This window comes from Mytilus trossulus, chromosome 2 (assembly GCF_036588685.1).
Source record: "Mytilus trossulus isolate FHL-02 chromosome 2, PNRI_Mtr1.1.1.hap1, whole genome shotgun sequence".
Taxonomy (NCBI): Eukaryota; Metazoa; Mollusca; class Bivalvia; order Mytilida; family Mytilidae; genus Mytilus; species Mytilus trossulus.
The window spans coordinates 15,544,669-15,571,944 of NC_086374.1; the positions used below are offsets into that span (position 1 = coordinate 15,544,669).

The following is a 27,276-nucleotide window of genomic DNA, read 5'->3' on the forward strand; positions in this document are numbered from 1 at the left end:
TTAAGATAATAAAGGACAGCCAAAACTTTTAATTTTACAGAATCTTGTATGCCCTTCAGAGTTGTACATAATTGACAAAACCACAAAACAGGGCCACGAATGCATGCAAGTTTAAATATACCAACCTTTTCTGCAAATGAAGCACTGACTCCCGGCATCTCTGAGTCAGTGAAAGATCCATCTGAGGTGTGAGAAGCTCTGATAAAATCAAAATTCTTTCTATCTAGTTCACCTTGTAATCTTTCTACTTCATCACGCTGGAAAAAAAATAACAATTTGAAGATTCTAAATGTGAAAAAAGTATTGAATTGAAATTCGGAGTTCTTAAACCTCTGCAATATCAATACTAAAAAAAGATATTAATTGAGGAATTCAAACCAAAAACAATACTTCAACAAGTGATCAAATAACACATTAATTCATACAAGTGATAGGTTATGCTAGCTATAAAAGCAGGTTTAATTCACCATTTTCTACATAAGAAAATGCCTGTACCAAGTCAGGAATGTGACCATTGTTTTCTCTGTTTGTGGAGTTTGAGCTTTTGATTTTGCCATTTGTTAAGAGACTTTCCCTTCCTTACTTTTCCTTGAACCTCAGTATTTTTGTTATAAATATAACTTTTTTTATGAATGCACATACACAAGTTAAAATCAGAGATGTTCGTTTAAAAGTTGAATATTTTCTTACAATATTTTTTCTACAGTTCCCATTTTATTTTGATGCAATGCATTAACATTGTTGTATGACGTCAGCGGAGTGATATTATTGGGATATCTTTTACTGGTGAAATTATTGGTCTTTATTAAACTTGGAAGTCATGGTTTTTCATTGGAACTGTTTTAATGTTATAAATGTAATCATTATGATTGAACTGTTGAAATACAATTCACAATTTATGATAAATTCTAACATCGAGAAAATTATATTTACCAGATTGACTATTTCCTCCCCAGAAGTAAGTTTATTTAATTCCTCTTGCAATTGATGAACTTGATCATTAAGATGGTCGATTTCTTGGTTTTTCTCGTTCATAAGAGTTTGTGTGAAGGGAGATAATTCTGTAGGAAACTGACTCTGTAAAGAGTTAACTTTTTCCTGCAACAATGAAACAAAATCATTTAAATAAAATACCTCTCGCAAAAAATGTCATATTTCTAAAAACTTCACAAATAGCCAATTAGAAAGAATTTAAAATCTACAGAACTTTGAAATTATATATTCCTTTTTCAGAAGATTGCCAATGTTTTCAATATTTAAAATTCACAGACGCTGGAGATCTGACTATCTCCCTATCAAATTCAAACTTTTTAACTTCATAGTTTTCAAAATATTTAAACTAAACACTTTAATTAAGGGGAAGTTGCAGATAGATGATGTAAAAATTATACTATGTTTTATATGAAAAGTCCCAGAAATCATTGAAATACTAACCATTAAAGTTTCATTTTCTCTTTCCAGCTGGCTGACTCTGTCATCATATTTACTGGTAACTTCCTCTACTTGTACCTTCCTACCCTGGGATGTCAGTTGTTGTATGTGTTGCTCTTTATTGATTAATTGGTCTTCCAAATCTTCTATCTGCACTTGAAGTTCTGACACCTTAAATGAAGATAATTTGAGATGTAATCTTAAAATATCACTGAAGATATGTACAACACATCATAAAAGAAAAATGTATACTTGAAAGAAGGTTTATTACGCTTTGTGCATTAATATAAATAAAATTGAGAATGGAAATGGGGAATGTGTCAAAGAGACAACAACCCGATGTATATTTGATTCCACAGAGAAAGAAGATAATAAAATACTAGAGATAGACAATTTTCAACTAAAAGACCATAGGAAAACCTGGAGAATTGTATAGTCTTCAAGAGCGATTGAAATTTACCAGTTCATCAATTCTTTATTTAACTGATTCAATGAGCGCAATTTTTTATTTGAATGGTATATATATATAGAGCCACTGGTTTAATCAATGCTAGAAGACATTATTAAATTGTATGATTTCCACAGTGTTCGCTGTTTCTTCCTCACCTTTATTTCTTTTTCTTCCAGGAGTTCTTTCTCTCTCTCCAATTGTCTTTGTAATGTAGAGTTCTGGGTATCCCCTCCATAATCTCCCCTATGTCTCATTTCATCCATCTGAATTTCCAATGCAGACACCTGTTTTATATAATCCTCTACTTGGTTCTGTAATGCTTCTTTTTCATGGATAAGTTCCTATGAATGAAAAATTATCCCATGTAGATGTTATGATGGAAAACTTAAGCCCACCATTAAAATAAAACACCTACAGAGAGTCTACAGTATCTTAATAGATATCAAAATAAGATTGAATTATACAGTTTTAAACAATCACTTTTGTCAGCTTAGTTTGGATGCATCAGCCAGACGTGATTAGAATTAACACATGGTGACTTATCCATTAATAGATCCTTCTGAATATGTTGATTTTTTACAGTCACAGCATGGTAAGTAGGTGGGGAAGGGTGGGCAGAAGTTTGCTCCAAAGTTGGTCATTAGGTGCAAAAAGCAACAGTTTTGACAATTTTTCATCTTATTTCTTAATCCTGAAAACCCAGGGATGCTGATATAGGTATCCAGCATGGTAAGGGTTAATTAAACAAGTATTACATTTCCATAGAGATTACCTTTCTTTAATTTCTTCTCCCAAATATTTACAATGTCACTGAGCACTTTAACATTTACAATTTTATAATTACCTCTTCTTGTTTAACTGAGACTTGATGTGATGGTAGAAATCTTCTTCTTCTGTGACCTCTAGGCTGTCTGGTACCATCTACATCAGTGTCCACTTCCTCTCCAGGGGGAGGTGACTCTGTGCCTGAATCCTCCTCCAGCTCATCTCGTTTCTGTAACTCCTCCTCTAGGCTAACTATTTTCTAGAAAAGACATGTTGACAAAATGTTATAAATTTGTTCAAGAATACATATGTTATTAATCATTTTCTATCATACCCTTATAGATATTGAGAAATGTAAACCCTGAGGAATAACACAAAAAGGTCTAAACCTATAGATATATCTGCTATAAATAAGCATAAGTGGTGTATAAAGGGAATGAAATGCTTGTATGAATCCCATTCCCATTCCATTTCATTAATTGACCCATTGTTGATGTTTAATACCATTTCTAGCACTTACTTATTGCTCTGTCTATTGGAAAATTTTTAGTGACGGAAGAAAATGTCTTGTTATCGGCTAAATATTTTACATAGTCATATCATAGCCTTTTAAAGCTGACTATGCAGTATGCTTTGCTCATTGTAGAAGGCTGTACATGGACCTATAGTTGTTAATGTCTGTGTCATTTTGGTCTCTTGTGGACAGTTGTGTTATTGGTGCAATCATACCACATCTTCTTTTTTTATAAATAAAGATTAAAGAGCAAACAAATATATTCATCATACATGATCATCAATTATCTTAGTATCTTACCTGTTTGAGTTGATTTTCTTTGATATTTTTATCTTCAATTTCTAGCTCTAGCTGTCTAACAAGAATATTTAATTCTTCAGTTGTAAGCTTTTTCTCCCTTAAATCTCTCTGTAGTTTTTCTGTTTGTAACACTATCTCACTATGACTGTTCATTCTATCCTCAAGTTCCTCAGTTAGATCATCAACCTATGGATAAATTGTTCATTCATTACTTATCTTATTTTCTATCATAAACAAATAAGGAATCTCATATTTCCATTTTAGTAGGAAAGGGTGTTTTTATATTGAGAAAAATTGAAAAATCAAACAGAATGTCAAAAGTTGGCAGATTGTGATTAAAATGGAGTTTAAAGATTTTGCAAGCGATGAAAACACATAATTAGTTTCATGATATGTCTTCAACTTAGAATTCTGCACCATCTCCAAATTCAGAGTAATCACAAAATTACCAACAATGCATTTGATTATTTTTGAAGGCCATACATATATAGATGGCATTTGTTACTGGTTTCTGTCTCATAATAGATTCTGACCTTGAAATATATAAGGTGCATTTTTTTCTGTAACATTTCAACCTTTTTATCATTTAATAATGTTCATCACTTTCCCATAATATCTAATAATGTATACAACTAACCTCTTTCTGAAGTCTGCCCTCTGTTTTATTTAACTTGTCTTTATTGACAGATTCTTGTTTCCATTTATTTATCTCCCTTGTGAACTCTTCTTGTTCTTGTTCCCTCTCAATAGTTTGTTCCTAAAGTGGTAATAATAATTATGATACAACTTTCACTAAAGTATTCCACATGTATTATGCCTGTCAGGAAAAGGAAAGGTGCATCATGTAGGTATTTTTGTTTTGTAAATAAACATATTTTCTTTTTCCATCTCATCTATTCAGATTTTGTATTATATATATTAATATAAGACACTTTTGTATATTTATTGTCAATATCAATTCATAGTTCAATACCGACAGCTGTTGTTTCAAAGTTTCTTGACCTGAGTAAAGCCAACTGTTTCATACATTTTACTTTTGGGTCAACATTATATGACATATTCAATAGTTTAACATATAAATCAAAAAATGTCAATTGATTTCATTACTAGCTTTTCACTGGATAAGACAACAGGTTACCTACACTCTGTTTTTTAGAAACATATCGATTTTAAACTTTTTGCACCAATTTCTAAAATTAACTGCTCTTCATAAATATAGTGTTAAAAAAAATTAATGTGAATAATGTTAATGTTAGAAAGCTTCAAACATATATTTATATGTATATATTTAAGCTTAACAAAACTTGTGTATATTTAAAATAACATTTAGTTTTATTAGCAATAGATGTTGATTGTGAAACTGAATCTGTAAAGTTAGAGTGAATGATTAAATCATTAGTATATGTATTACTTCATTAGAATATAGACTTTCAGATCAAAGATATTCACTTTTTATATATATAATGAAATCTGGGTTTTTTTTGTATCCCAGATTTTCTTTCTTAAATAGTTACAGTATGTATAGCAGCAGAAGAAACCTAACCATCTTCATGGGAAGTGCAATTTCATAAAACCTAACAAAGCTTTGGTAAATGGACTAACTTCTTCTTTCTACAGGATTGCCATAGTAATAATATAGTCACTTTATAACTTATATTTGTAATACTATATAGTTGCATGCATTTATATCTATATATATATTCATTGATATGTCATTGAATACAAAGTATTTAATTTACTTTGAAATCCAGGGAATTAATTGAAATTCTTTTCTAATACCTAAAATTGAGAATGGAAATGGGGAATGTGTCAAAGAGACAACAACCCGACAAAAATAAAAAAACACAACAGCATTTATATTTCTGAAAGTTTTTATTTCTGTGTACAGTTTTTTTATCCAGGGTTCTACTTATGATATTATGACAATTCATGGCTTACATTAAATGTCATGATTTTTTCAATTTCATTACATTTGAAATATCCAGACAAATAAGTCATACTTCTTGTAGATTCGAAAGTATATACAGTAGCTGGCGACCAGTTTATAAAGCCCAATAAATCTTATTTTGAACTACCATTCCAAACCAATGATGAATTTTGGACATGCTTAATAAATTTAAAATATGAAGATTTCATGCTAAAAACAAGTAAAGAACAGGCAAATAAAACTGTTATCTGCAAATATTGAAGACTTTTTTTCTTTTTCTAAAAGTTGACAATGTACATTGCCTAAAGCATAGCTTTTAAAAAGCTTTTCAGAATGCTCCATATAATATCTAAGTATTATTTATGTTCTAAAAATACATTCAAGTTACCAGGATCTATTTTTGGCAATCTGCAGATAACAACCAAATGTAATGGAACTTCAGAGAAAAAAAGTAAGTGTAAAATATAATATAGAAAAACAAATGGCTATGTCATGTGTATCTTACAGAATTTGTGGAAGTCGACTGAAAAAACACAATACAGTGCAAAGTGAGGCTTCATGCAACACATACATATGAGAGAAAAACATTCATATAGTTATAACACCCACAGACATTATCAGGTTATGAAGAAAGGCAATTTATTTTTATATTTCTCTGTGAAAAATTAATTATGACTTCAATAGCATAAGTCACTTTAACTTAAGATACAATAAATGTTATTGAAAATAATTTTGTCTTTTTTATACATTTTCTGTTGGCTACATATAAAGAACTTCTAAAACTAAAACTGAAAACTTTTTTCATAGCCTGACTCATCTCAATACAGTAAAATCATCTTCATTCAAGTGTGATTTTTTAATATTTAATATAAGAGCATTGTTTCAAAATAAAGCAATGTTTAAAGTATGTAAATGAAAGAAGATTTTACTGTAAAAATAATTATCGATATCAATGTTTTGTTAAAACTTTCACCATAATTAATTAGTATGTATTGTCCATGCATATCAAAATTCCATGACAAACAAATATCTATGATTCAATTCACAATTATCTTCTTTCTTTTATAAATGAAATGAGATCTTAGCAGTAATGAAAAAAATACTGCTATTGTTTTCTGACCCTGACGCAAAAGCTTTAAACTTTATATTTTCTGTACAAGCTTTGGTCTAATTAATGGTAAAACAGGAGAAATTATAATGCATATGATGTACAAGATAAAACAACAAATTGAAACTAAGAGTAAACTACTATAACTACCTCTAGGAACTGTTTATTGTATTTCAGCTGTTTTTCAACAGCGTCCACTTTCAGCTGCATTTCCACGATTTCTGCTTTCTTATCCTCTAGTATCTGTAAGTAGTGTCTCTCTGTCTCTTCTCCGGCATTCTGTAAATCACGAACTCGTCCCTCATACTTATCTTGAAGTTCTCTTACTTGTTGCTGTAAATCTCTTTTATCATCATTCAAACGATTCAGCTCCAGCAACATAGCTATTAAAATTGATAAAGATGGAGTCAAGTTTTGTTCAAACTTTTAAACCAGAATTTTTGTTTAACTATAAGTGCTATTAGTGCTGTAAATGTTTTCCATATTTGCAAACTGGTAAACAGTATTAGGAAATACTATACATATCATGAATGCGTGCAACAACAGATCTTTAACACAAGAGACAATAATTTTACTGCAAATATTCTGAAACAGTTTCATAATAAAACGTGTCTTTTTTGCTAGGGTATTATAAAAGAAGAGGTGTACACACAGTAACAGACATTGGTAGTAGATTTCACAGCAAACATGCAAAAACACACGGACATTTGTGACAACATTTGTTGCTTTGTTATGCAGAACTACAATGTATGTTAAATGTCTAAAATCTACTAAAATTCATTAAAATTACAGCTATTTCACAACCCCAAATTAATCAATCATATTTAGAAATAAAATAAATTACAAAGTTTTAAAACTAATTTTCATTTTCCTATCACCCATAAATTGAAGTCCACCATATACAATTTTCCTTTAACTCATCAAATCTTTAGTCTCTTTAAGAATATTTTTGTAAACCAACCAATAACAAGACTTGATCACTTTCAATTTACAATACATGGTATAAAAGCCTTTCAAATATTTTTTTTTTTAATTTAACAATCACTATCAATTCAATTTATAGTGAAAGACAATTGATATTTAACCACCATTTTGACTGATATAATAGTTAAGTTGTAAATCTGCTGGACAATTGCTAGTCAAAATGGACATCCAGAACTTTATTGTTTTCAAACTATTACATGACAGCTTGATTTAAACACAAAAAAAAAGAGAATTAAGAATAAAAAGAAAGTATTTTTTAATATAAACACCAAATTCATCCCAGCATCTACATGTATTTAAACTTCAATTTGGCTTATTTTGATGTCCTAAGATTGTCTAGAAGGAATTTTGTTGTAAAAAATTCTGAACAATTTAAACCCCTTTTAGAAAAGTAACATAATTTACATATATTTTGTACCTAATTATAAGAAACTGGACCTATCTATTATACTTTTATTGCAGTTTGACAAAGTATTGTAATATATTTATAATGTGAACCAGAAGTGTGCTGAATGACAAATAGATATATGTTTGTGTGTCTATTTGTGTGTAGTATGTTTAGGTATTCAGTAGTTAATTTTTCACACACCATGCAAAACAGAATCAGCTGACAAATTAATGGTAATAATTCAACATGTCTATTAAAGATTGCATTTCAGTATTTTTATTATACATCAATTTATCAGCTGATATCAGAAAGTTCAAAAGTTCACAACACACTACATTGAGTTTTAACTCACACACATTACTAGTAAAGTGACACTGACAAAACAGCTGATAAAAGATAATGGTTATGCATGTATATTATTATCCAGCTTGAATAAAATCATGAAGTAAACACCCAAATAAAAGCCTTTTCCAAAATCATTTTACCATAAGATTTTTTTCTTCAGAATTGAAGTATAATACAGCCTATGGCCCATAAGGTATCGCCCCCTGGTGTCAGCTGCCTTTAGGAAACCATAATGCTTTCCTATTTGCTGCTGACACAGGATGAGTCATGGACATGTTTAATTTCTACTTTCTTTTTGGCTAATTATTATATATTTAATTGATCCAACTTTTTGTGTATTATACATATGTGGATATCTATTTTTCTTTTTTTCTTTTTGGGCTACTTGTTTGTTATCTATATCAACCACACTTGCAATAAAATGCATTAGTATTAAAAAAAAAACATACTATAGATTCTTTATCTACGTATTCTTTAAGAACTTAAATAGTTCTCGTTTAACTTTTTTTTTTTTTTATCTCATTGTTTGTATTGTATTATGAAAAAAATTATTGATGTTGTAATGTTTATGCCCTTTGGGGCCCATAATTGGAAAATAAAATATCTTATCTTATCTTATCTTATCTCTTATTGTTATGGAAGTTTTGTTATAATTTCAATCGGGTGAATCCAAACAGAATTATCAATTTAACCATCATTCATATGTCTTTAAAATAAAAAGACCAAAACTTCTACTAAATACACACGATTTATCTAACATGTATAAAATAGTCAGCAGGGAACCAGATTCTAATAGACTGGTCATGCTTATCTATAATTGCAATGAGGACGAACCTTCTTTATTAGGTGGCACTGCCTCTGTGGTTGTCAAGGTAACTGTGTATAAACAATACGGCATTAGCCATGCAAACAACAAATTCAATGAAGAAAGATATACTTCGTAATTTGTATAATTTAAAAAATACTGAACTTAAAAAAGACATGCTTATTAAAATGCGTTAAGCTTTATATTATGAAAATGCATGTAGTCTGATCAGGAAATTATTTCTAAGCATTAAGTAGAAGAAATATCATACAGCAAAATGCAATTCTTTCAAAAAAGCAATAATTAAAATATATGGTAAAAGATTTTTCTATTTTTATCCAATCAGTATTAAGAAAGCATGTTGTAGTTTTAAAGAGGAGGTATTAGTTTTTCTTCAAGCAATGTTAACACAAATACCCAAAACCATGCAGGGTTAGTATAACATACATGCAAAACATGCACATAAAGCTGATAATATAATAACAAAACTTTACAGCCGGGTAAATACAGCATGCACATAAGCATGCTAGGACATGCATGTTGTAATGTTATAAGAGCATTTATTCTTTGATGTTTGTTTGCTTACTAAGGAACAGAATTATTCAGTTTTTTTTTAACCAACTTAAGATGAAAATAAAAAACTCATCCACAGTTCAGAAGCATTGAAATTTCTGTTGATGAGTCAATTTAGAATTTAAGGGAATAGTTTTTTTTTTATATCTTTTTCATTGTTAAACCCTTTTGGTTTGATGCAAGCTGATCAACATCTCTTTATGTAAGATATTGACACCATATCTTATATAGCAGCATTTGGGGCAAGCACCTTGAGACCAGTACACAAGAAGCAACTATTAGAATATTCAGATATAGTTTCTGAATACATCATTTACTACTAAATTAGAATTTCAATACACGAAAATAATGCTCTCACTGTAAGCAGGTAGCTATATTTTCTACTTGTAATAAACATTATAACTTAGAATACATGTTTCATGATGGCTACTTTCAGAAAAAAATATTCTTATTATTTTTGAAAGGATTGACAATATTCAAACATGGACAGAAAGACATCTTAGAGAAATTAATTTCTTTCTCACGTGTCTAAAGATCTTTTTTTTTTTAATATTGTTTTTCTTCCAAAAATAGCCATTAATATACCGGTATGTAGTCAAATTTAGTTACTTAATTTCACATTTTTCTTTTTTCAATGTTTTATTTTAATATGACAACATTTTTACATTTAAAAAGAAATCAAAAATTCTTTTTATTCTTTCAAATGAAATTTTTGAAGATAAAAGTTTCACACCATTGGTATTCTCTCCTTGAATATTTATAACTAAATATGACTACAGTTCCAGTAAAAGCAAAAATAATGCAATAATAAAATAGTAGCTTTGCTGGAAGCTGAAAAACCTGGTCATGCAACTGGATGAATAACTGGTACCCTTTTACCCTTTATCATGCATAATAACAAAACCTTTTTATAGGGAGAACCCAAACTCTATAATGGGTCCTCAAATGTCAGAGATAACCTGTTTTAGGCTGACAAAGATATTTTTTTGAAAAGTGATTCAGAAAGGTAAACACACTACTTATTATTTAAGAAACAGTTTGATTTAAATGAATTTGATTCAATTCATTTTTTTAAAATGAATTATGCTGTCAAGAGTTGAAAGAAAATTAAAAGTAAAATTTCCTGTTTCAAAAATTAACATCAACATATCTATACTTCTAAATTTAATATTATCAAGTCAACAATTAATCATTCCTTTTTCAATTTAATTTTTTTTTTCAATAGTTCAATATTTAATTCTTTGGTCATAAAAATATTTTCTTTAGAAAATTTATCAAAAATATTATAACGATATTCGTAGAATAAAATCTGACATCTGAAAACCAACTACAGAAATACCAACTACCGCAGGCAAATTTCCCTCAAATTTTAACTACCTTGAATGAATTTTTGTACACAGCCTTTTTCTGTCGATGCAGTTCCACAATTCTTTTTTTACAATACCAACCATTCGAATGACTGCTAAAATAACTTAAAACTTATTTAGCAATGATATAAAATAACATGCAAATTTAAAAAAAAAAAAATATAAATCTAACCCTTACCATTTCTTTTTGGATATGTTTATAACAATATTTTGAAAGTAATGTAAAAGTTGTTACACAGACTACCAAAAAATTGAATAAATTTTCATTTATCAATTTTAAAGGATCAAATTATAAAAATCAGAATGTTGGGTAGTAAAAGGAATTTCAGAGCTAAAAATGGTGTATTTACAAATTTCCTTAACATTCTTTCACTTTAATACTGATTTAAAATATTCACTACTGTAAAAAAAAACTATTAACAATATTAAAAACAAATGCTTACCAATTATCAGGATTTCTGCTATTGATATGGTAAAATCTCCACTGAGAGTCACAACTTGGAAAGTTTTTTGGCATTTATTTTTTTATACCTTAGATAGTTACTTATTATTTTGCTAGATCCATGTTTTATGAAAATTTGACAGTCTTTTTAATACATTGTTCTACTGTGATTTCATCATTTGAAAAATTGTTTTATTTTTTTTATTTTTAAAAGCTTTATGGAAGACGACTTGAAGACTGGAATAGTCAAACTGATCATTGTTGAGGCAAACATTTTTAAGTTTGTGATAGTTATTTGGAACAGGTCAACACATATGACATCACAGTGCCATTTAATGTGATATTACTAAAGATGGGATTAGTGATACAGGCACAGAAAAAGGTCAAGAAATGTTCCTAAGATACACTTGTTAACATAAAATTTATAAGAGTGAATTATATATACAAGGTGCTTTCTCTAGATAAATATTGTACAAATTGATGTAATGGTTTGGAAAGCCCCCTTCACTTTAAATATATATTAAAGATGTTTTATTGAAAAGGCTTTGATTCATATTAGAGGCATACAAATCAAAATTAAATTTGACCAACATTTTATTAACATCCCAAAATATAATTATAACAACAAATATTCCTATTGTTATGAAAATAAATCAAAACTCTATGATTAAAATAAAATCATTAACAACTAACAAAGATACCAACAACTGCATGACAGGAAAAGGCCTGTGAATAGTTTTAAAAATAGTAAATATTGTACAAAAATAACGGATAAAACACTCAAAAGTTAACAAGATGCCAATAAACACATGCATGGCAATAACTGTTTCTAATTCATCCAATATTGCAACAGGCAACAACCAACAGCAACTCCAACGGGGAGTAAATAATTCTTATATCTGTAAAAACCTTGGGCCTCCTCTCCGACATTGCCCTGGATAAGGGACTGCTGTCTCTGAAGTTCTGCTCGAAGGGACACAGCCTCATGATGGATACTTTCTAAGTCCTGGAGCTTGTTTTTAGTTGTCTCAAGTTCCAAAACCAGAGCTTCCTTTTTCTCCTCGAGATCTGCAATCTGTTGGTTCAAAGTTTCTCTCTCAGAACTGTATCCCTCAATTAGACCTGAATAAATAGATTAAATCTGAATCTAAAATCAGTTGTGTCATGTATGACACAAAAAAAACATGATGAGAAACCAGATGTGTTATACAATGTACATGAAAAATTAGAACCAACGAAATTTTCATTTTATCCTTAAGTTTTTATGTGACAGAAAAATAATAATGATTTCATCTTTAGTTTTCTGCCTATTTTTTAAATCATGAAGTTTTAATAGTAAAAAGTTCATTGAACCAAAGAAATAACCCAAACCTTCCGCCTTATGAAGTTCGACAGCAAGATATTCTTTAGCTTTAATCTCCTGTCTGAGTTGCTCTTGTAGATCCTGAACCTGGTTGTTCATCTGATTGGAGTCTTCTTCCTTGATATTTACATGATCAACCAGTTGGTGTTGTGTGTTACGAGCCTCGAGCAGCTGGTTTGTTGTCTCTTCTATCATCTCGAGGAGTCTAGATACAGAGTTCTGTAGTCTATGACTGGCATCTATACAAATATAATGATAATGTGAGTTCAATTTTTGTTTCTTAACTAGCTATTTTTCATGTTAGATCCTGATTTTATGTTCATTTAAATTTTTTCAGTATGCAATTAGAATGGAAGAATTTGGGAAATATGAACGACATAGAATATTGCAAGTTTTTTTCATATTAATTATTTCAGTTATATGGGTCCTACAAATTTAACTCAATTTCATTTTATATTCAATTAATTTCATCATTTTATTATGTGGGTTGTAACAAATGTTGTACTGGTTTGCCACAGTCATATTTTCAATATAACTTTCAAATGACATCAATATCAATTATAACTTCAGGCAAAACCATTATACATCTATCCAATATCAATTTAATGACAACAGTTTCAGTCACTATAAATTTCAAGGATGGATATTTCTACAATTAGTAAAACCGTCTCTCTCTTAATCTGACTAAGTTACATATATCTTTCTAAATATAGTTGTTTTCTTTTCAATTGAAACTAACTTATTATAATTTAGAATGTCACAGAGAATTTAACTTTCCTTGAAGAAAAACAAACTAAAAAAGACATTGGACACTTTTAACAAAGATAATAACAATTTTTACTCGTTTTATTTATTTAATAACAATATTAATATATTATCAATCAGGTTGTAAAATAGGTCAAACTTAGTAACTATTTTCCCTGTCAATGTAAATTTCTATATTGGATATTTCTCCTATATACATTCATAAGTACATTACTTCCTATAAATCACAAACTTCCCCTTCCTTTTTATTATGTAAATATAAGTACATGTATGAAAAATTTGTGTAACACATACAAACATGATGAGTATTACAAAAAGCTCTATATAAAATTATATTGAAAAGAAAACATTTTGTTCATCTTTGAAATATCATTAAAAATTAAATTAGCAGTTGTTGACATAAATTTCTCTAAACTAACCTTGTTTATATATTTAGTTATTTCATAAATCCTTTATATATCCAATTCTATATAGAATCAGAAGTTTAAAATGACACACTATTAGCAACATTTGTCCACATATGTAAAGAATGTTAATTATTTTTAAATACTAATAAGAAAATAACTTTTGTAAACTTATTGTCCTTCCAATTATGTGTATTGATTTTTTTCGTTAATTATCTTGTCTAAGCCTTTAGAATACGATCAATTCATTCATCCATAAAACACATGTATCGTCAACTTATTTCCTTTTTTGAAGAAACTGAAGTATCATATTGTACACGGGAAGTTGGAAACCTTGGACCTTAATAAGTTTCTATTTTTAGATTAAATCAATATATAGTGATGCATGTGTTAAACAATCCTAGGAAATTGAAGTTGATTATAATTCTGGCTGATACAATTCTCATTAAAGTAATTATCATGCTTTTTATGGTTAATTGTCAAATTAAAAAGTATTAAAAATGTGGCTCATTTAGGAAATATAATGTTCAAGAGTTTTAATGTCAGAATTAATTCACTTTTACAATTCAACAACATTGCCTTTGTCTCTTATGTGACTTGCTAGCTTTTTATTCTGAATGCTGCTGTACATGTATGGTCCGGAAGAAAAGTAGGTTATACAACAACTAACAATCAATTTATAAATATTATGTCAGTCGTCGAAGTATCGATCAGAGACCTTTATAAATCTTTCAACCTGTCTATTTTTTTATAATTGTAAAATTTCTTCTTGAAACTCACCCCACTTTTGACCTCTCTACATCCAAAACACGACAAACTTAATATCTTGTAATATGTCTTGATGTTAAAGGGGGAACAAGATCAAGCAAAACCATCTTAAATTTTTAAGATTACGTCTACTAGATTATCTAGATATCATCCACAGATAATCTTTACTTAATCTCATAGATTTTATGTGTATTTGTCAATGAAAATGTCATTTAAATGACCACATACTAAAATTATAAATATTTCTTTACAACAAAAAATCATTCGTAGTTTATATCTGATTAAATTACATCATTAAATCACTTAAAATCACTTCAATTGGACGCTTTGTACATTTATTTCAATGCCATCTTTTTAATATAAGTTTATGTGTATTCTATTGTGTATAAAGGCCATAGCCTATAACTATCTATTAAATTGAAATTTGAAGTATAAATGAGGTGGAGGACAGGGGGGTACCCTTCTCCCTTCTCCCACCCCTCTTCTCCTTTCACCTTCCCCTCTTCTCCTTTTTTTTTTTTTTAATTTACCGGAAAAAAGAGAGATATTTTATTTTTTCATATTTTATTTTTTTCTCCAACTTTTTCTCCTTTCTTCCAGCCTTCCTCTCCTTTCTCCTACCCCCTTTCTCCTTTCTCCCACCCCTTTTCTCCTTTCTCCTACCCCCTTTCTCCCTGTCTCCATTACCCCTGTTCTCTCCCTCATAAATGGGGAGCATAATTGTGTGATCTAGTCAAATACTTTATACCATCAAACAACCAATTTTAATGTCTGTGTTTGGTTTTGTATTTATAAGAATCTAACATCTATATGTTCTATAGAAACATTATAATAAACTCCTGTCATCATTTTGAATCAACTTAAAAATGATATCCTAAGATTATAACTCAAACTAGCTCAAAAATAAATTCCCCTCTAAGATTATATAGGAGCATGGTGCAATGTGCCCTTATATCACTTATTTGACTTAAAGATCTTATTATATAGAACTCTGCTTTTCTTTCCTTTCAGGTTAGATTATCTGATGTTGTGGGCATCTTTAGATTAAAAATTCAAAAATCAAAGAAAACTTTTGAAAATACAAGATTTTATTAAACCATCTAAAGACCATCCCCAAATACTGATTTGAAATTGAAAAAAAATAGTTAACAGGGTGAACTGTTTGCCCCTGGTTCTTTAATGATTAAGTTTTTCAAACAGTGGTTCTGCATTGATGGTCAAATCACAATATCAATCGTCTGTGTAAACCACAAAAATAATTTCTCCAGTTTTGATTGTGTGTGTGTTTTGTGAAGAATGTTATCCCTTACAACACCAATGATGCATTAATAGTGATGAAAATCTTCATGTCCAAAACGTAAATCATAAGTACAATTATTTCAGTGAAAAGATTTTCGTGAAATTACAAATGAAGCTGAATGTGACTGACTTCCAAAATAAGAAAGTGACTTCATGAGCTTATAGAAATGATTACTTCATATTATAATGATGATGGAAAGTATATTTCTGTGAATAATCAGTGGTGTACAGATTTCACACAATGTGTTGCAAAGAAAATTTAGCTGCAATATAGACCAACACAAACCTCTTAAATAAGATTTCATTGTCCAATAGTCTGTAAATAAAGGTAGCATAAAACATCAAGAATTGAAGAGACCACCTTCCTTCTGTAAATGGCTATATCCCCATGTAAGATCACCATTGGAAGATAACTAGTATTCAATTAACCATGCTAACTTATTTGAGATCAAAGATGTTACTATACTAATTGTTTTCAAATATCACAATTTAAAACTTTTCCCAAGTATAGCAACTTTTTTTACCATTATTATTGGGTTTTTAAATTCAAATGATCAATTTTCTGGAAGAAGAATCTCCTGCCTTTACTCTACTGTGCAACACTTAGACAAGGGACTGTACTTACCGGACTATATTCAAAAGTGAATAATTAATAAAGGATTTAATAAACATTTCTGGATATTTGTCCCATTATCACAGCATTCAAACATGTATACCAGGATTTATAATTCTACATTCTAAAAATTGAAGTAAATTGATTACTAACTAATTCTATTTCTGATTGAATGACAATACGGGATAATACAAACCTCGGAGTAGTTCTTCCCCTTCTTTATCTAGCTCGGGACCCTGGAAAATACTTTCACTAATTCTTTGTGATAAATCTAGACCCTCATCTGTTACATTTGACAATATACTGGTTTCCTGTAAACTGTCTCCATCCCCTTCTGCTCCTCCTGTGTAAACAAGAATACATATAACTATTTAAAGAAAATGAATTTGGTGAGGTAGAAGTGCCTTTAATAGAAGTCATCTTATGAGCCTAGATTGCCATCATCATAACAAATCAAAATTTTAAATTTAAACCACAATTTTCTGTCATTTTTCAGATACTTCTGAACAAAAATATTTAATATAATTTGTTACCTTCAGCACCCAATGGAGGTGACCTCTGCTGATCTCTAGGGGGTGATCTCCCTTTACTCCCTGTAGATTTATCTCCCTCTGTAACCATCTTAACCAGTTTTTTGTTAATACTATCTTCTACATTGAGATAAGTCTTCACGGAGTCTGACAATAACTGTAATAGTTGTTCATTTGTTCTCTGTACAGATTCTCTGTAATAGTAAGGTGTAAACTATTAAAAATGCATTTATTTAGCATGGAACAAGATGCTATCAAAGTGACTGCATAACAAATTTTCCTTAAATTTACAGAGTCAATGGGAAAAAGCAATCAAGAACCATAACTCCTGACCCCCAGGAGTGGAGGCATAACCAAAATAATCTGGACAATTTCAATTTTCATGAAAGGGAAGTAATTGAAAGTCAACAAGGAAAACACCCACTTAATCTCCTAATTAGCCAAAAATCATCTCCAGATCTTCAAGCATTATGAAAAGTCTTGCTAAGTACAATTTATAAGAAATATCTAGGTTACCTATCATTGTTAACTCTCTCCAAGTCAGATTTGAGCATAAGTTCTAGATTTTGATCTTCCTGTGATTCTTTCTCTCTCCTCATTAGAATCAGTCTTTCTTCCTCAATCTGGTCCTGTAATCTTTGAGTCAGCTTCTTAATCTCATCTTCTAGCTGTAAAATCAACACAATGAAAATAAGTAATGTAATGTAATGTTAATTAATGAGTGACAGATACTAAGAAATATTAGATATAACTAGAAATATCAAATTTGCTAAGACTACTGAAGTTAATAATTTCATACATGTGATTCTTCCGGCGGGAGTCAAAATCTCCCGCTTTTAAGACCCTCTTCCGTCCCTCCCATTTAAATTTGAAATCTTCCGCTTTTTGAAAATGTCAACCTCGAAAAAATTTCAGTAGAAATTTTTGTTTACAAAAGTGGTACTGACAGAGAAAAAGTCTGAGAAACTCGAAATTCATATCGGAAAAGTCAGAGAAAAACGGAAGTTTCCTTTAACTGTTTTGATGTCAAAAGGTAAATAGCCTCGAGTTATCTATGAAGGTGTTAAGGATTAGACTGTGTATATGTTCCAGACCATATGAGTATTTGGACCATACGTGTATGGTCATGACCATGTGCGTATACTCATATGGTCCGACCATACGTGTATGGTCCGACCGTACGCGTATGGTCGGACCATATGAGTATAATACTTGTTTGGTTATTAACGGGCAGGACCATATGAGTATTTGGACCATATAGGTATCTATATTTTTTCAAATTACATTATAAACGTTTCAATAATACAAAAACTTTATCTAAAAAAACAGCGATGGTTTAAAACATGATAATTTTTTTATTTTATGATCCAAAAAACTACGTAAAAATTTAATATTGATGCCATAGTTAGTTTTCATCGCTAGTTACATTCGTGCATGTAGGCTTGGATGACATTCCCTTCCACACGGTATCATAGCTTTTTGGCATTTGAAAGAATTTTTTTCATTTATACATTTTGTTTGCGAGTGAAAAACAAGCCTTTTTTTGCAGCTGTGTACAGTGATACCGAGGTCTTTGGCACTTCTGATGTCTACGGTGTTTTTAAGAAGCTCTAGATCTCAAATATCGTAAAATGACTGTAATACACCATCTTCACAACACAACTTAAATAAACTAATAGTACGCTACTTTCCAGTGACTTCTTATGTAACAGTTCTTTAAGAATTTTTTTAATTTAAATTTTTAGTCGACATATTGCCATTTACTCGTAATAACAAATCGGTTATGACCATCGGTAATGACCATCGGTATAAAATGTGTTTTATAACTACTTTAAATTTGACAATTAAGTAAAATTAAAAGTTAGAGAAACTTCTTATTTTCATTCAGCTTATCTTTTTATTATAATATAATGATAAAATTACCTATATGATAGCGTCTTTTGAATGAACGGTCATACCATATGAAGAGTTTACAAGTATTAAAAGTAAACTGTAACAGAGTGTTAATTACCCCGACCATACGCGTACGGTCGGACCATACGAGTATATACCCATATGGTCATGACCATACGCGTATGGTCCAAATACTCATATGGTCTGGAACATATACAGCAATAAAAGAGTATTGGTAATTACCTGGTGATCAACTAGCAAGTTTAAGACACATGCCTTGATGATTAAAAGTGAAATACTGACAATGGATTAATTAAAGTTGTATAAACAACGACTTTTTTGTGATGCTGTTAAAAACATTGAACAGTTGTATTACTTAACCTCACGACAAATATCTTAATGAACTGAGACATGATATGTATGTCTACTACACTTGTTGCAAAGCTGACTATGGTGACTCTAATGACTTGACCAAACATATGGAGACAGCAAACCCACCAGAAAGCTCACAACTCTATCAATTCTACACCACAGTTCAGTTAGTGGTACCAAAATTAACAATGATGCTTAAGCAGAGATACTTTTTACCACCTATATATGAAGGCTGATCACTTTATCTTGAACTTTATATATAATAAATAAATATTTAAAAACCCCTGATCTTCTATTTCTATCAAGTGAAAATGGCTATGGAGTTATAAAATCATTAACAAAAAAGGAAAATATGCAGTTTAAACACCAAAAAAACATTGTGTACGTCGATAAAAAATCTCCAGTTATGAGGCCCAAACTCCAGCTGAAAATTTCCAAATCTCCAGTTGTGACTTGACAACTCTGTCACATGTCTGATAATTTAGTTGATTTATACAGTGTCAAACTTACAAATACAAATGACTAATTTCTTAAATAATCAGTATTCAGTGAGTTAGCTGCAGAAAATAAACAAATACAAGACTTCTTTTTAAAATATACACCAATATTTGAAACTGTTCTGCATCATATTTTTTCCCAATAGTAATGGATAAGCAGAACCTTGACTAAATATAAAACTTACATCTTTGATTTTGCTATCCTTTTGTTTGACAACCTCAGCGGACACAGGAAGTTCACCAGATTCATATGTAGAAACTGGTTTTAAATTAGCAAGAGTATCCGCCAGGGCCCTTGTTTGCATCAGCTCATCGGGAGTAGATCTTCCACTCCCAGAATCCTCTCTGTTTTGTAAACTACTACTTCTGTCGTAGTCTTCATCTTCCTCCACAAAATCAGGTTTAAAGTCAAGTCCAGCATCAAAATCAAATGTAGAAGCTGAGAGTTGTCTAGGTGGAGCTGAATCAGGAAGAATAGGTTCCTCCGATATCTCAGAACCCATGTCTTCTTGATGATCTCCCTTTGTTTTGTCAAACTGGATCAATTGTTCATCATCAGATTCATCAGGGATTTCCTGCAAGAATAATTGAATATTTTCAAATCCCCATAATTAGATCTGATTTCAGACCATATTTGCTAAATAACAAAATGGTTTTTTTTTTCTTTTTATTAAAGAATAAAAGCCCTTACAAGAAAGCTACTAACAATTTAAGTCTTTTACTTTATTAGAAATTCTTATTTAGCTGATCATTTTTTTTATGAACACTACTCCATAAAGGATAGAGTTCAGATTGCATTCATTTTGCTGGGGGAACTTAAAATTTAACTAGTATTGTATTTTTAAGCACATTATTGTAGAATAATGGATAAAGGAAGATAACTCAAATATTAAATATCACTTTGACATTGATAGCTTTGGTATTTTCAGAAAAGATATTAGATTCATGCACCTTGCACAATTTATGGATTTTTTTTACGTATGGTGACACACATACAGATCATTTTTTTTAAATTGATTAGCTGAGTATACATTTCATTAAAAAATTTCATGAAATAATCATTTATAAGATTAATAGAATGATGTGAACAATGCACCATGTTTCTTTTTTTATATGAAAAGAAGTGATAAAAGTTGGAAAATTAATGACTACTTAGCCAGAAAAACAGAATAGAGATAAATTGATAAATTTTAATTAAAAAATATTAAGACATGCATATAGTAAAATAACCAAAATATCAAAGGTTTAATTGCTTTCATAATCTTATTAGTTACTGAAAATTTCAAAGCAAACCTTACCTACTCACAACAGCAAGATCAGGATAACTCTTGGTGTACCTTAAATATAGGATTCTTACTGTTCCTTTCCGTAAAAATACAAAAGAATTCTTCCATTTTTATATTTTTATTTTAAGAATTGACAAATTTAAATTGAGTAATTGATGAAACCTGAACCAAAGCATTGATTGTTTTATTTCTCCTTATACCTTGTGTGCAATGTTATTTGTATATTGGTTACCTTTCTATCCCTTGGACTGATCTGTTGAGGTCTTCTGACCACCTGGGTCACTTCTACTCTCTCTATAGAAGATTCCATGTCATCTCTAGGGGTGCTCCTAGATGGAACATAACGTCCACTGTCTTCTGCTACTATCTCCTCTTCTAAACTTTCCAACTGTAAGAGAAAAAGGATTTTTTTAAAGAATTAAAAATACTTTTCATCGGAAAATTCTCTCTGGAAAATAAATCTGGGATTCTATAATCACTGCTGATAAAACAGATTGCACAAAGTTTTTCTCTGCACAAAAGCAACAGCAAAAGTAGACTAAAAATGTAAAGCTGAATGCAAAATGTTTATCTACTGCATATTGTTAATCTCATATAAACTCAAAAAAACAAATCTGCTTCAATGAGTTTTTTGTGGGGAAAATAATTTCCTTTTACTTCCAATAAAGATGTCTGTAAATTTCATTAAAATTCATTGTCAGTACAATTAGAAATCTTACCATGTAAGTAAGATGTGTTCATCCTGCCACAGTCACATTAAGCAGATGTTACTTCAGATCAATAGACTTTTAATATGATGATTCATAAGTAAAAACATATATTTACCGGTAATCTAAAAATTATGATAGACAGAAGCGGACAAATTTCATCCATATGGAATGATCTTAAAAATTTGTTTTACTTATAGTTAAATTGAAAATCATTGATATATTTTCAAAACTTTCCAACAAGCGGTTTTGATCATTTCAACATTATAGAACTACTATAAGAACAAGAATCTGCATCTATAGGACACAATGCCCCACTCACACTAATTCCTTATCTACAGTATTTTATTGAGTCACTGATTGAAATATTACTTGTCCATAATATGTTTTAAGTGTGTAATAGATGTAAAAAAAAAATGCATAGAGGACTAAGTTTAGTCTATACATGTATGCATGCACTGGTTCAATAAATTTGTTACATGACTTAAACAGATCAATCTTGAAACAAAACTGTAAAAAAAAATATTTTTAAGTGCATTTCTTCAATGTTCTGTGAATACAACATTCACATTGTATAAATTTTCATTACAGGTTAAAAGACAAATGGTTCATTGTATAAATAATAAAAGTTAAACCCCTTTGCCTTCAATGATTAAAATAATTTTGTCCGTTTGAAAGAATAGGTTTCTAAAATTGTAGTTTTAAAGGATAAGTGAGAAAAAAAAGCATGTTTAATTTATTCTAGATACAGAAAAAACTCCAAATCTGTACCATCAGGCCTAACTATTCATAATAAAATGTTCACTATAACCAATAAATTTCAGTGAAAAATTGCCTTTTATATAAAAAAAATATCAGGAAAAAGACCAGAAAATGTTTAACAAAAGACAGCAGGTTGTTTTAAGTACTTTTCTAAATAGATAGGTATTCAATAATTTATGTTATAGTGTAATCAATACTCAGTCAGCTGTTACTAACATGTTTCTATACACCAGAAAATTGTTCAATACAAATCTAATTTATCAGTTTTGAAAAATATTACAACATTTATAAATTACATTGTATCTGATGATTCACAAATCAAAAATATTCACATTAATCTGACAAAAACATACATGTACTTATAGAGCTTCTTTTTTTTTATGTCTACTGTACATGCATTCCTAACTTATGACTGAAATACTTTTAGCAAAAACTTGAGCACATGCAGTTTAGTTGCTGCTGTACAATTTGGTATTGAGACAATGCATACAAATTTTTTAATCTTAGTGCTACTGTACAAAACATTTGCATCAAACTCAAATCAGTCAATGGTGTACTATCAAAAGCGTCAAAGGTCAAAACCAAGGTCAAAATGACCTGACTATGGTATATGACACACCACCAGTCCAAGATGCATCAGTGAACGAAGTGTCAAGGTCACAAACATAAATAAATTTATCAGATTACTTTTGAAATAGGTTTCAACTTAAAAGACAATTCCAAATGTTTAAATATGCTATCAGTATCTCAATTGAAAGTAAGGCCAGACTTTTTTTATTATCTGTTTAACGAGATCCGCCGACTCCACATTGTCCGATTTCAGAATAAAAATAAAAGTAGTGCTTCCTACTTTTATTTTATTTTTTCCTCCGACTGTTACGAAATCCTCAAAAAAAAAAAAAAAAGTAGGAGTTCGGGTCTGCGATTATTAATTTATCTCTTGTCGCATGGTCAAACAAAACGGCGACTTCCGGGAAGGGACCGTTTTTTTACATTAAACTTTCAGTCCGATCACTAGAGAGAAGTTCGTGTTCACTCAAATTTGTTAAGTGTAATAGAGATGAGACGATCGGGGTCATGTTGTCCAATGAGTTACCGGAAGATGTTGGCATCAGCCGCATTATAACCAACGAGGCAGATGTTGAACCTGACATGCCGGTCAACGTTTTGAAAGAGTTTGGGTTTATATTTTTCCTTTGAAGTAGTATCATAGTACGCATATTAAAATAGTATCAAAGATATCAATTAAAATCAATAATGCTTTTTGAATTTTGTGTATGGATGGGACCAAATCATTTGAAAAACCACTTTTTTTATTCACGTTCACTCCCTTTCACTTTCGCACCCTACAGTACACGTTTGCACCCTACACAGGGATAAAACTTAGGAAACTCAAGCTGGTAGCCCAGACCAAATTATTCCTAAATGATGTTTGTATTTTGAACTAAATTTTATCAAATTTTAGTAGCTCAGCTCGAAATGTAGAGGTCTGTTTTCTTCCATTGTTCTTGTATTTTGATAAATTCTTAAAAAAAAAAAAAAAAAAAAAAAGGTCACTTAGATTGGTTTTATTTTTATTTTTAGTGTCGACTGGACCAATTTTGCACTTTTTTTTTTTTTTATTTCGTCCCCTCGACCCTATTTTTTTACAAATTTTCTTGTTAAACAGATAATAAAAAAAGTCTGGCCTAAGATGCCAATACTAAATGGATCTTAAATTAGAGGCTCAAAAGAATTTTTGTTGCTCATCTTGGTACATTTTAAATGATTCATTTAAGAATTATCTGAGAAATGAACCAAATCGCAAAAACCTTACATTGACAATTGAACCATTAAATTTAGGTCAAGGTCAGATGAAAACTGCCAGATGGACATGTAAAATGTACAATTTTTTCATAAACCAAATATAGTTAACCTTCTGCTTATTGTATCTGATATACTGTCTTGACCAAGAAACTGATTCATGTAATAAGTTCAAGGTCTGCTGAACCCTGAAACCAATTTCAGATATCCTTGTATTGTAGTTCCTGAGTACAATGTGATGAATTTTTTCACTTGGTTATCATGTGTAAAATGATACAAGTGTTTAGTTAACATGAAGCTGTTGAGCAATGAATCTGACTTATATAAACCCTGAAACTAAATGTAAGAAATCCTTGTATAGTAGTTCCTGATAAAAATTTGACAAAAAAAATCCTGTGACGGATGGACTGACAGATGGAGGGGGTATAAAATCTATATAATACATATGAAAGATGGAAATTTGTAACATAAGGCAAAGATCTGTTTACAATCATACAAGGTATATATCATCCAAGTCTTCTACCCTCTGATAAGTAAATCCCATTGTTTAGCATCCCTTTTTCTTGTGTTCTGTGACTATCTTCACAGACGAGATAAAAATGAGGTCAAACAATTTTTTGAACCTAAAGCATCTGTATGCAAGGCATTGAATATCCAGATTTTCTCCTTGTTTATAGCAACAATATGTCTTGTATTCTTTAACCTTTGTTTATTGTTTAAACTATATGAAGTTTTATAATTTAGATGACCACTCTAAAACTTGGTCATAAAATTATGTAGGTGTCTATATAATTGAAATATTTTTAGTCATCTTTACTGTTACTGGCCTTGTAACATGTGTTTGAAAACATACCTTTACCTACTTCATTACATAACATATCATGACCAAAAAAAATCAATGATTTAACAAGAACATTATGATTTCAGAGGGAGTTTTAACGATCATCACAAAAGCAAGTTAAAAAGAATGATGACATGGAGAAAATACATTCAGTTTTTGATCATATATATGGTTTGACAAAAATAAACAAAGACCCATTTAAACAACATCTAATAAACAAATTTAATAATACTTTTAGATATTTGGATGATATTTTGGCTCTCAATAATGACGACTTCAGTATGTATACTAAAGACATTTATCCTGTTGAACTTACTTTAAATAAAGCTAATACTAACAATGACCACTGCCCTTTCCTCGATCTTGATATCTATATCACTAACGGAAAGCTGAATACTAAAATTTATGATAAAAGAAATGATTTTTCATTTCCTATCGTTAATTATCCATTTTTAAATGGTGACGTTCCCTTGTCACCATCTTATGGTGTTTATATATCTCAACTTGTACGATTCGCTCGTGTATGTAACAATGTTTTAGATTTTAACGAGAGAAATATATGTATTACTAAAAAAATATTACACCAGGGATATCACAAACTAGTCAAAACATTTACTAAATTTTATCATTGGTATAAGGACATCATTAGTAAATAGCTCAACATGCAGACTTCTTATACGTTCAGGCATTTCACATCCAAGTTTTTATGGAAATATTCATTATAAAGCACAAACTTGTCAGTATTCTCCTCAGAAACTAACAAACTTTTTAAGAAGGGATATAGTTATGATACTGTTGTCAGGTCATTAAAGATTGCATATTTTGGCGCTAATATTGATTCACTTATAGGGTCTTTGCATCGGAACTAAACACAATAATTCAAAAACCAGTTGTTGGCATGACACAGGTTATGTTCTTCTCTTTTTTCTTATGATGGTATGATACTAAATCCCTAATGGGAAGGATTGTGCCTGATGGTCATATGATGTTATCATAATCTTTCAGTCATTTTAATTGAAGTCTGGAGCTGGTATGTCAGTTAACTGCTAGTAGTTTGTTGTTATTTATGTTTTATTGTCATTTTGTTTATTTTCTATGGTTACATCTTCTGACATCAGACTCAAATTTTTCTTGAACTGAATTTCAGTGTGTGTATTGTTATGTGTCTACTTTTCCACATTGGCTAGAGGTATAAGGGGGAGGGTTGAGATATCACAAACATGTTTAACCCTGCCTGTCCCAAGTCAGGAGCCTCTGGCCTTTGTTAGTCTTGTATTATTTTATTTTTAGTTTCTTGTGTGCAACTTGGAAATTAGTATGGCGTTCATTATCACTGAACTAGTATATATTTGTTTAGGAGCCAGCTGAAGGACGCCTCCGGGTGTGGGAATTTCTCGCTACATTGAAGACCTGTTGGTGACCTTCTGCTGTTGGGTTTTTCTTTTTTTTTTTTTATTTCTATGGTCGGGTTGTTGTCTCTTTGACACATTCCCCATTTCCATTCTCAATTTTATTGATGCCCTGTATCAGTAAAGGTACATCTCAAAATGACTCTATTGTATTGAAAAGGCTAATTAACACCTGGTCAGAATTAGTAAAGCACATCTGAACAACAAATTATGTGGATTATGTAAATCAGATTCTAAGCTCTGACTGTGAAAGTCAAAAAATTAATCAAACAGTAACTTTGTTGTACAATTAAACAATATCATTTTACGTAGACGTTTAAAAATGTTTTTATATATTTACCATAGGAACAGTTTGAGCAGGAGATGCAAGCTGCCCTTGAATGGTATCTTCTGAACTGGAGGAATGCTGTAAAAACTCCAAAATTTTCTTTAAGTTTCCAATCTCTTTCTGTAACAAAGAAGTAAAGATTTTATACAATCATGTTTTATATCTGTTTACTTTTTGAAGAAGCACTAGCTGTTAAATTTGTTTCACCAATTTGACTGAAATTCTCATATTTAATT

At 30.2% G+C, this 27,276-nt stretch overlaps 1 protein-coding gene across 6 annotated transcripts in view; it reads right to left on the reverse strand.

The window, feature by feature from the left end:
• Positions 1–27,276, reverse strand: part of LOC134706584 (A-kinase anchor protein 9-like) — a 129,280-nt gene that overhangs the window by 26,036 nt on the left and 75,968 nt on the right. For 4 of the 6 annotated variants that reach the window (XM_063565644.1, XM_063565646.1, XM_063565642.1 and 1 more), the window contains 18 exons: positions 27,053–27,160; positions 21,423–21,578; positions 20,090–20,479; positions 17,659–17,810; positions 17,146–17,336; positions 16,809–16,955; positions 12,772–13,002; positions 12,310–12,522; positions 9,048–9,089; positions 6,647–6,879; positions 5,894–5,911; positions 4,099–4,218; positions 3,462–3,647; positions 2,727–2,906; positions 2,038–2,223; positions 1,435–1,602; positions 934–1,098; positions 126–257 (listed from right to left, as the gene is read on the reverse strand). In XM_063565644.1, the coding sequence (XP_063421714.1) occupies positions 126–257; positions 934–1,098; positions 1,435–1,602; positions 2,038–2,223; positions 2,727–2,906; positions 3,462–3,647; positions 4,099–4,218; positions 5,894–5,911; positions 6,647–6,879; positions 9,048–9,089; positions 12,310–12,522; positions 12,772–13,002; positions 16,809–16,955; positions 17,146–17,336; positions 17,659–17,810; positions 20,090–20,479; positions 21,423–21,578; positions 27,053–27,160 (3,018 nt within the window). The remainder of the gene's footprint in view (positions 1–125; positions 258–933; positions 1,099–1,434; positions 1,603–2,037; positions 2,224–2,726; positions 2,907–3,461; positions 3,648–4,098; positions 4,219–5,893; positions 5,912–6,646; positions 6,880–9,047; positions 9,090–12,309; positions 12,523–12,771; positions 13,003–16,808; positions 16,956–17,145; positions 17,337–17,658; positions 17,811–20,089; positions 20,480–21,422; positions 21,579–27,052; positions 27,161–27,276) is intronic. The other 2 variants (XM_063565645.1, XM_063565643.1) reach the window with 2 other exon arrangements.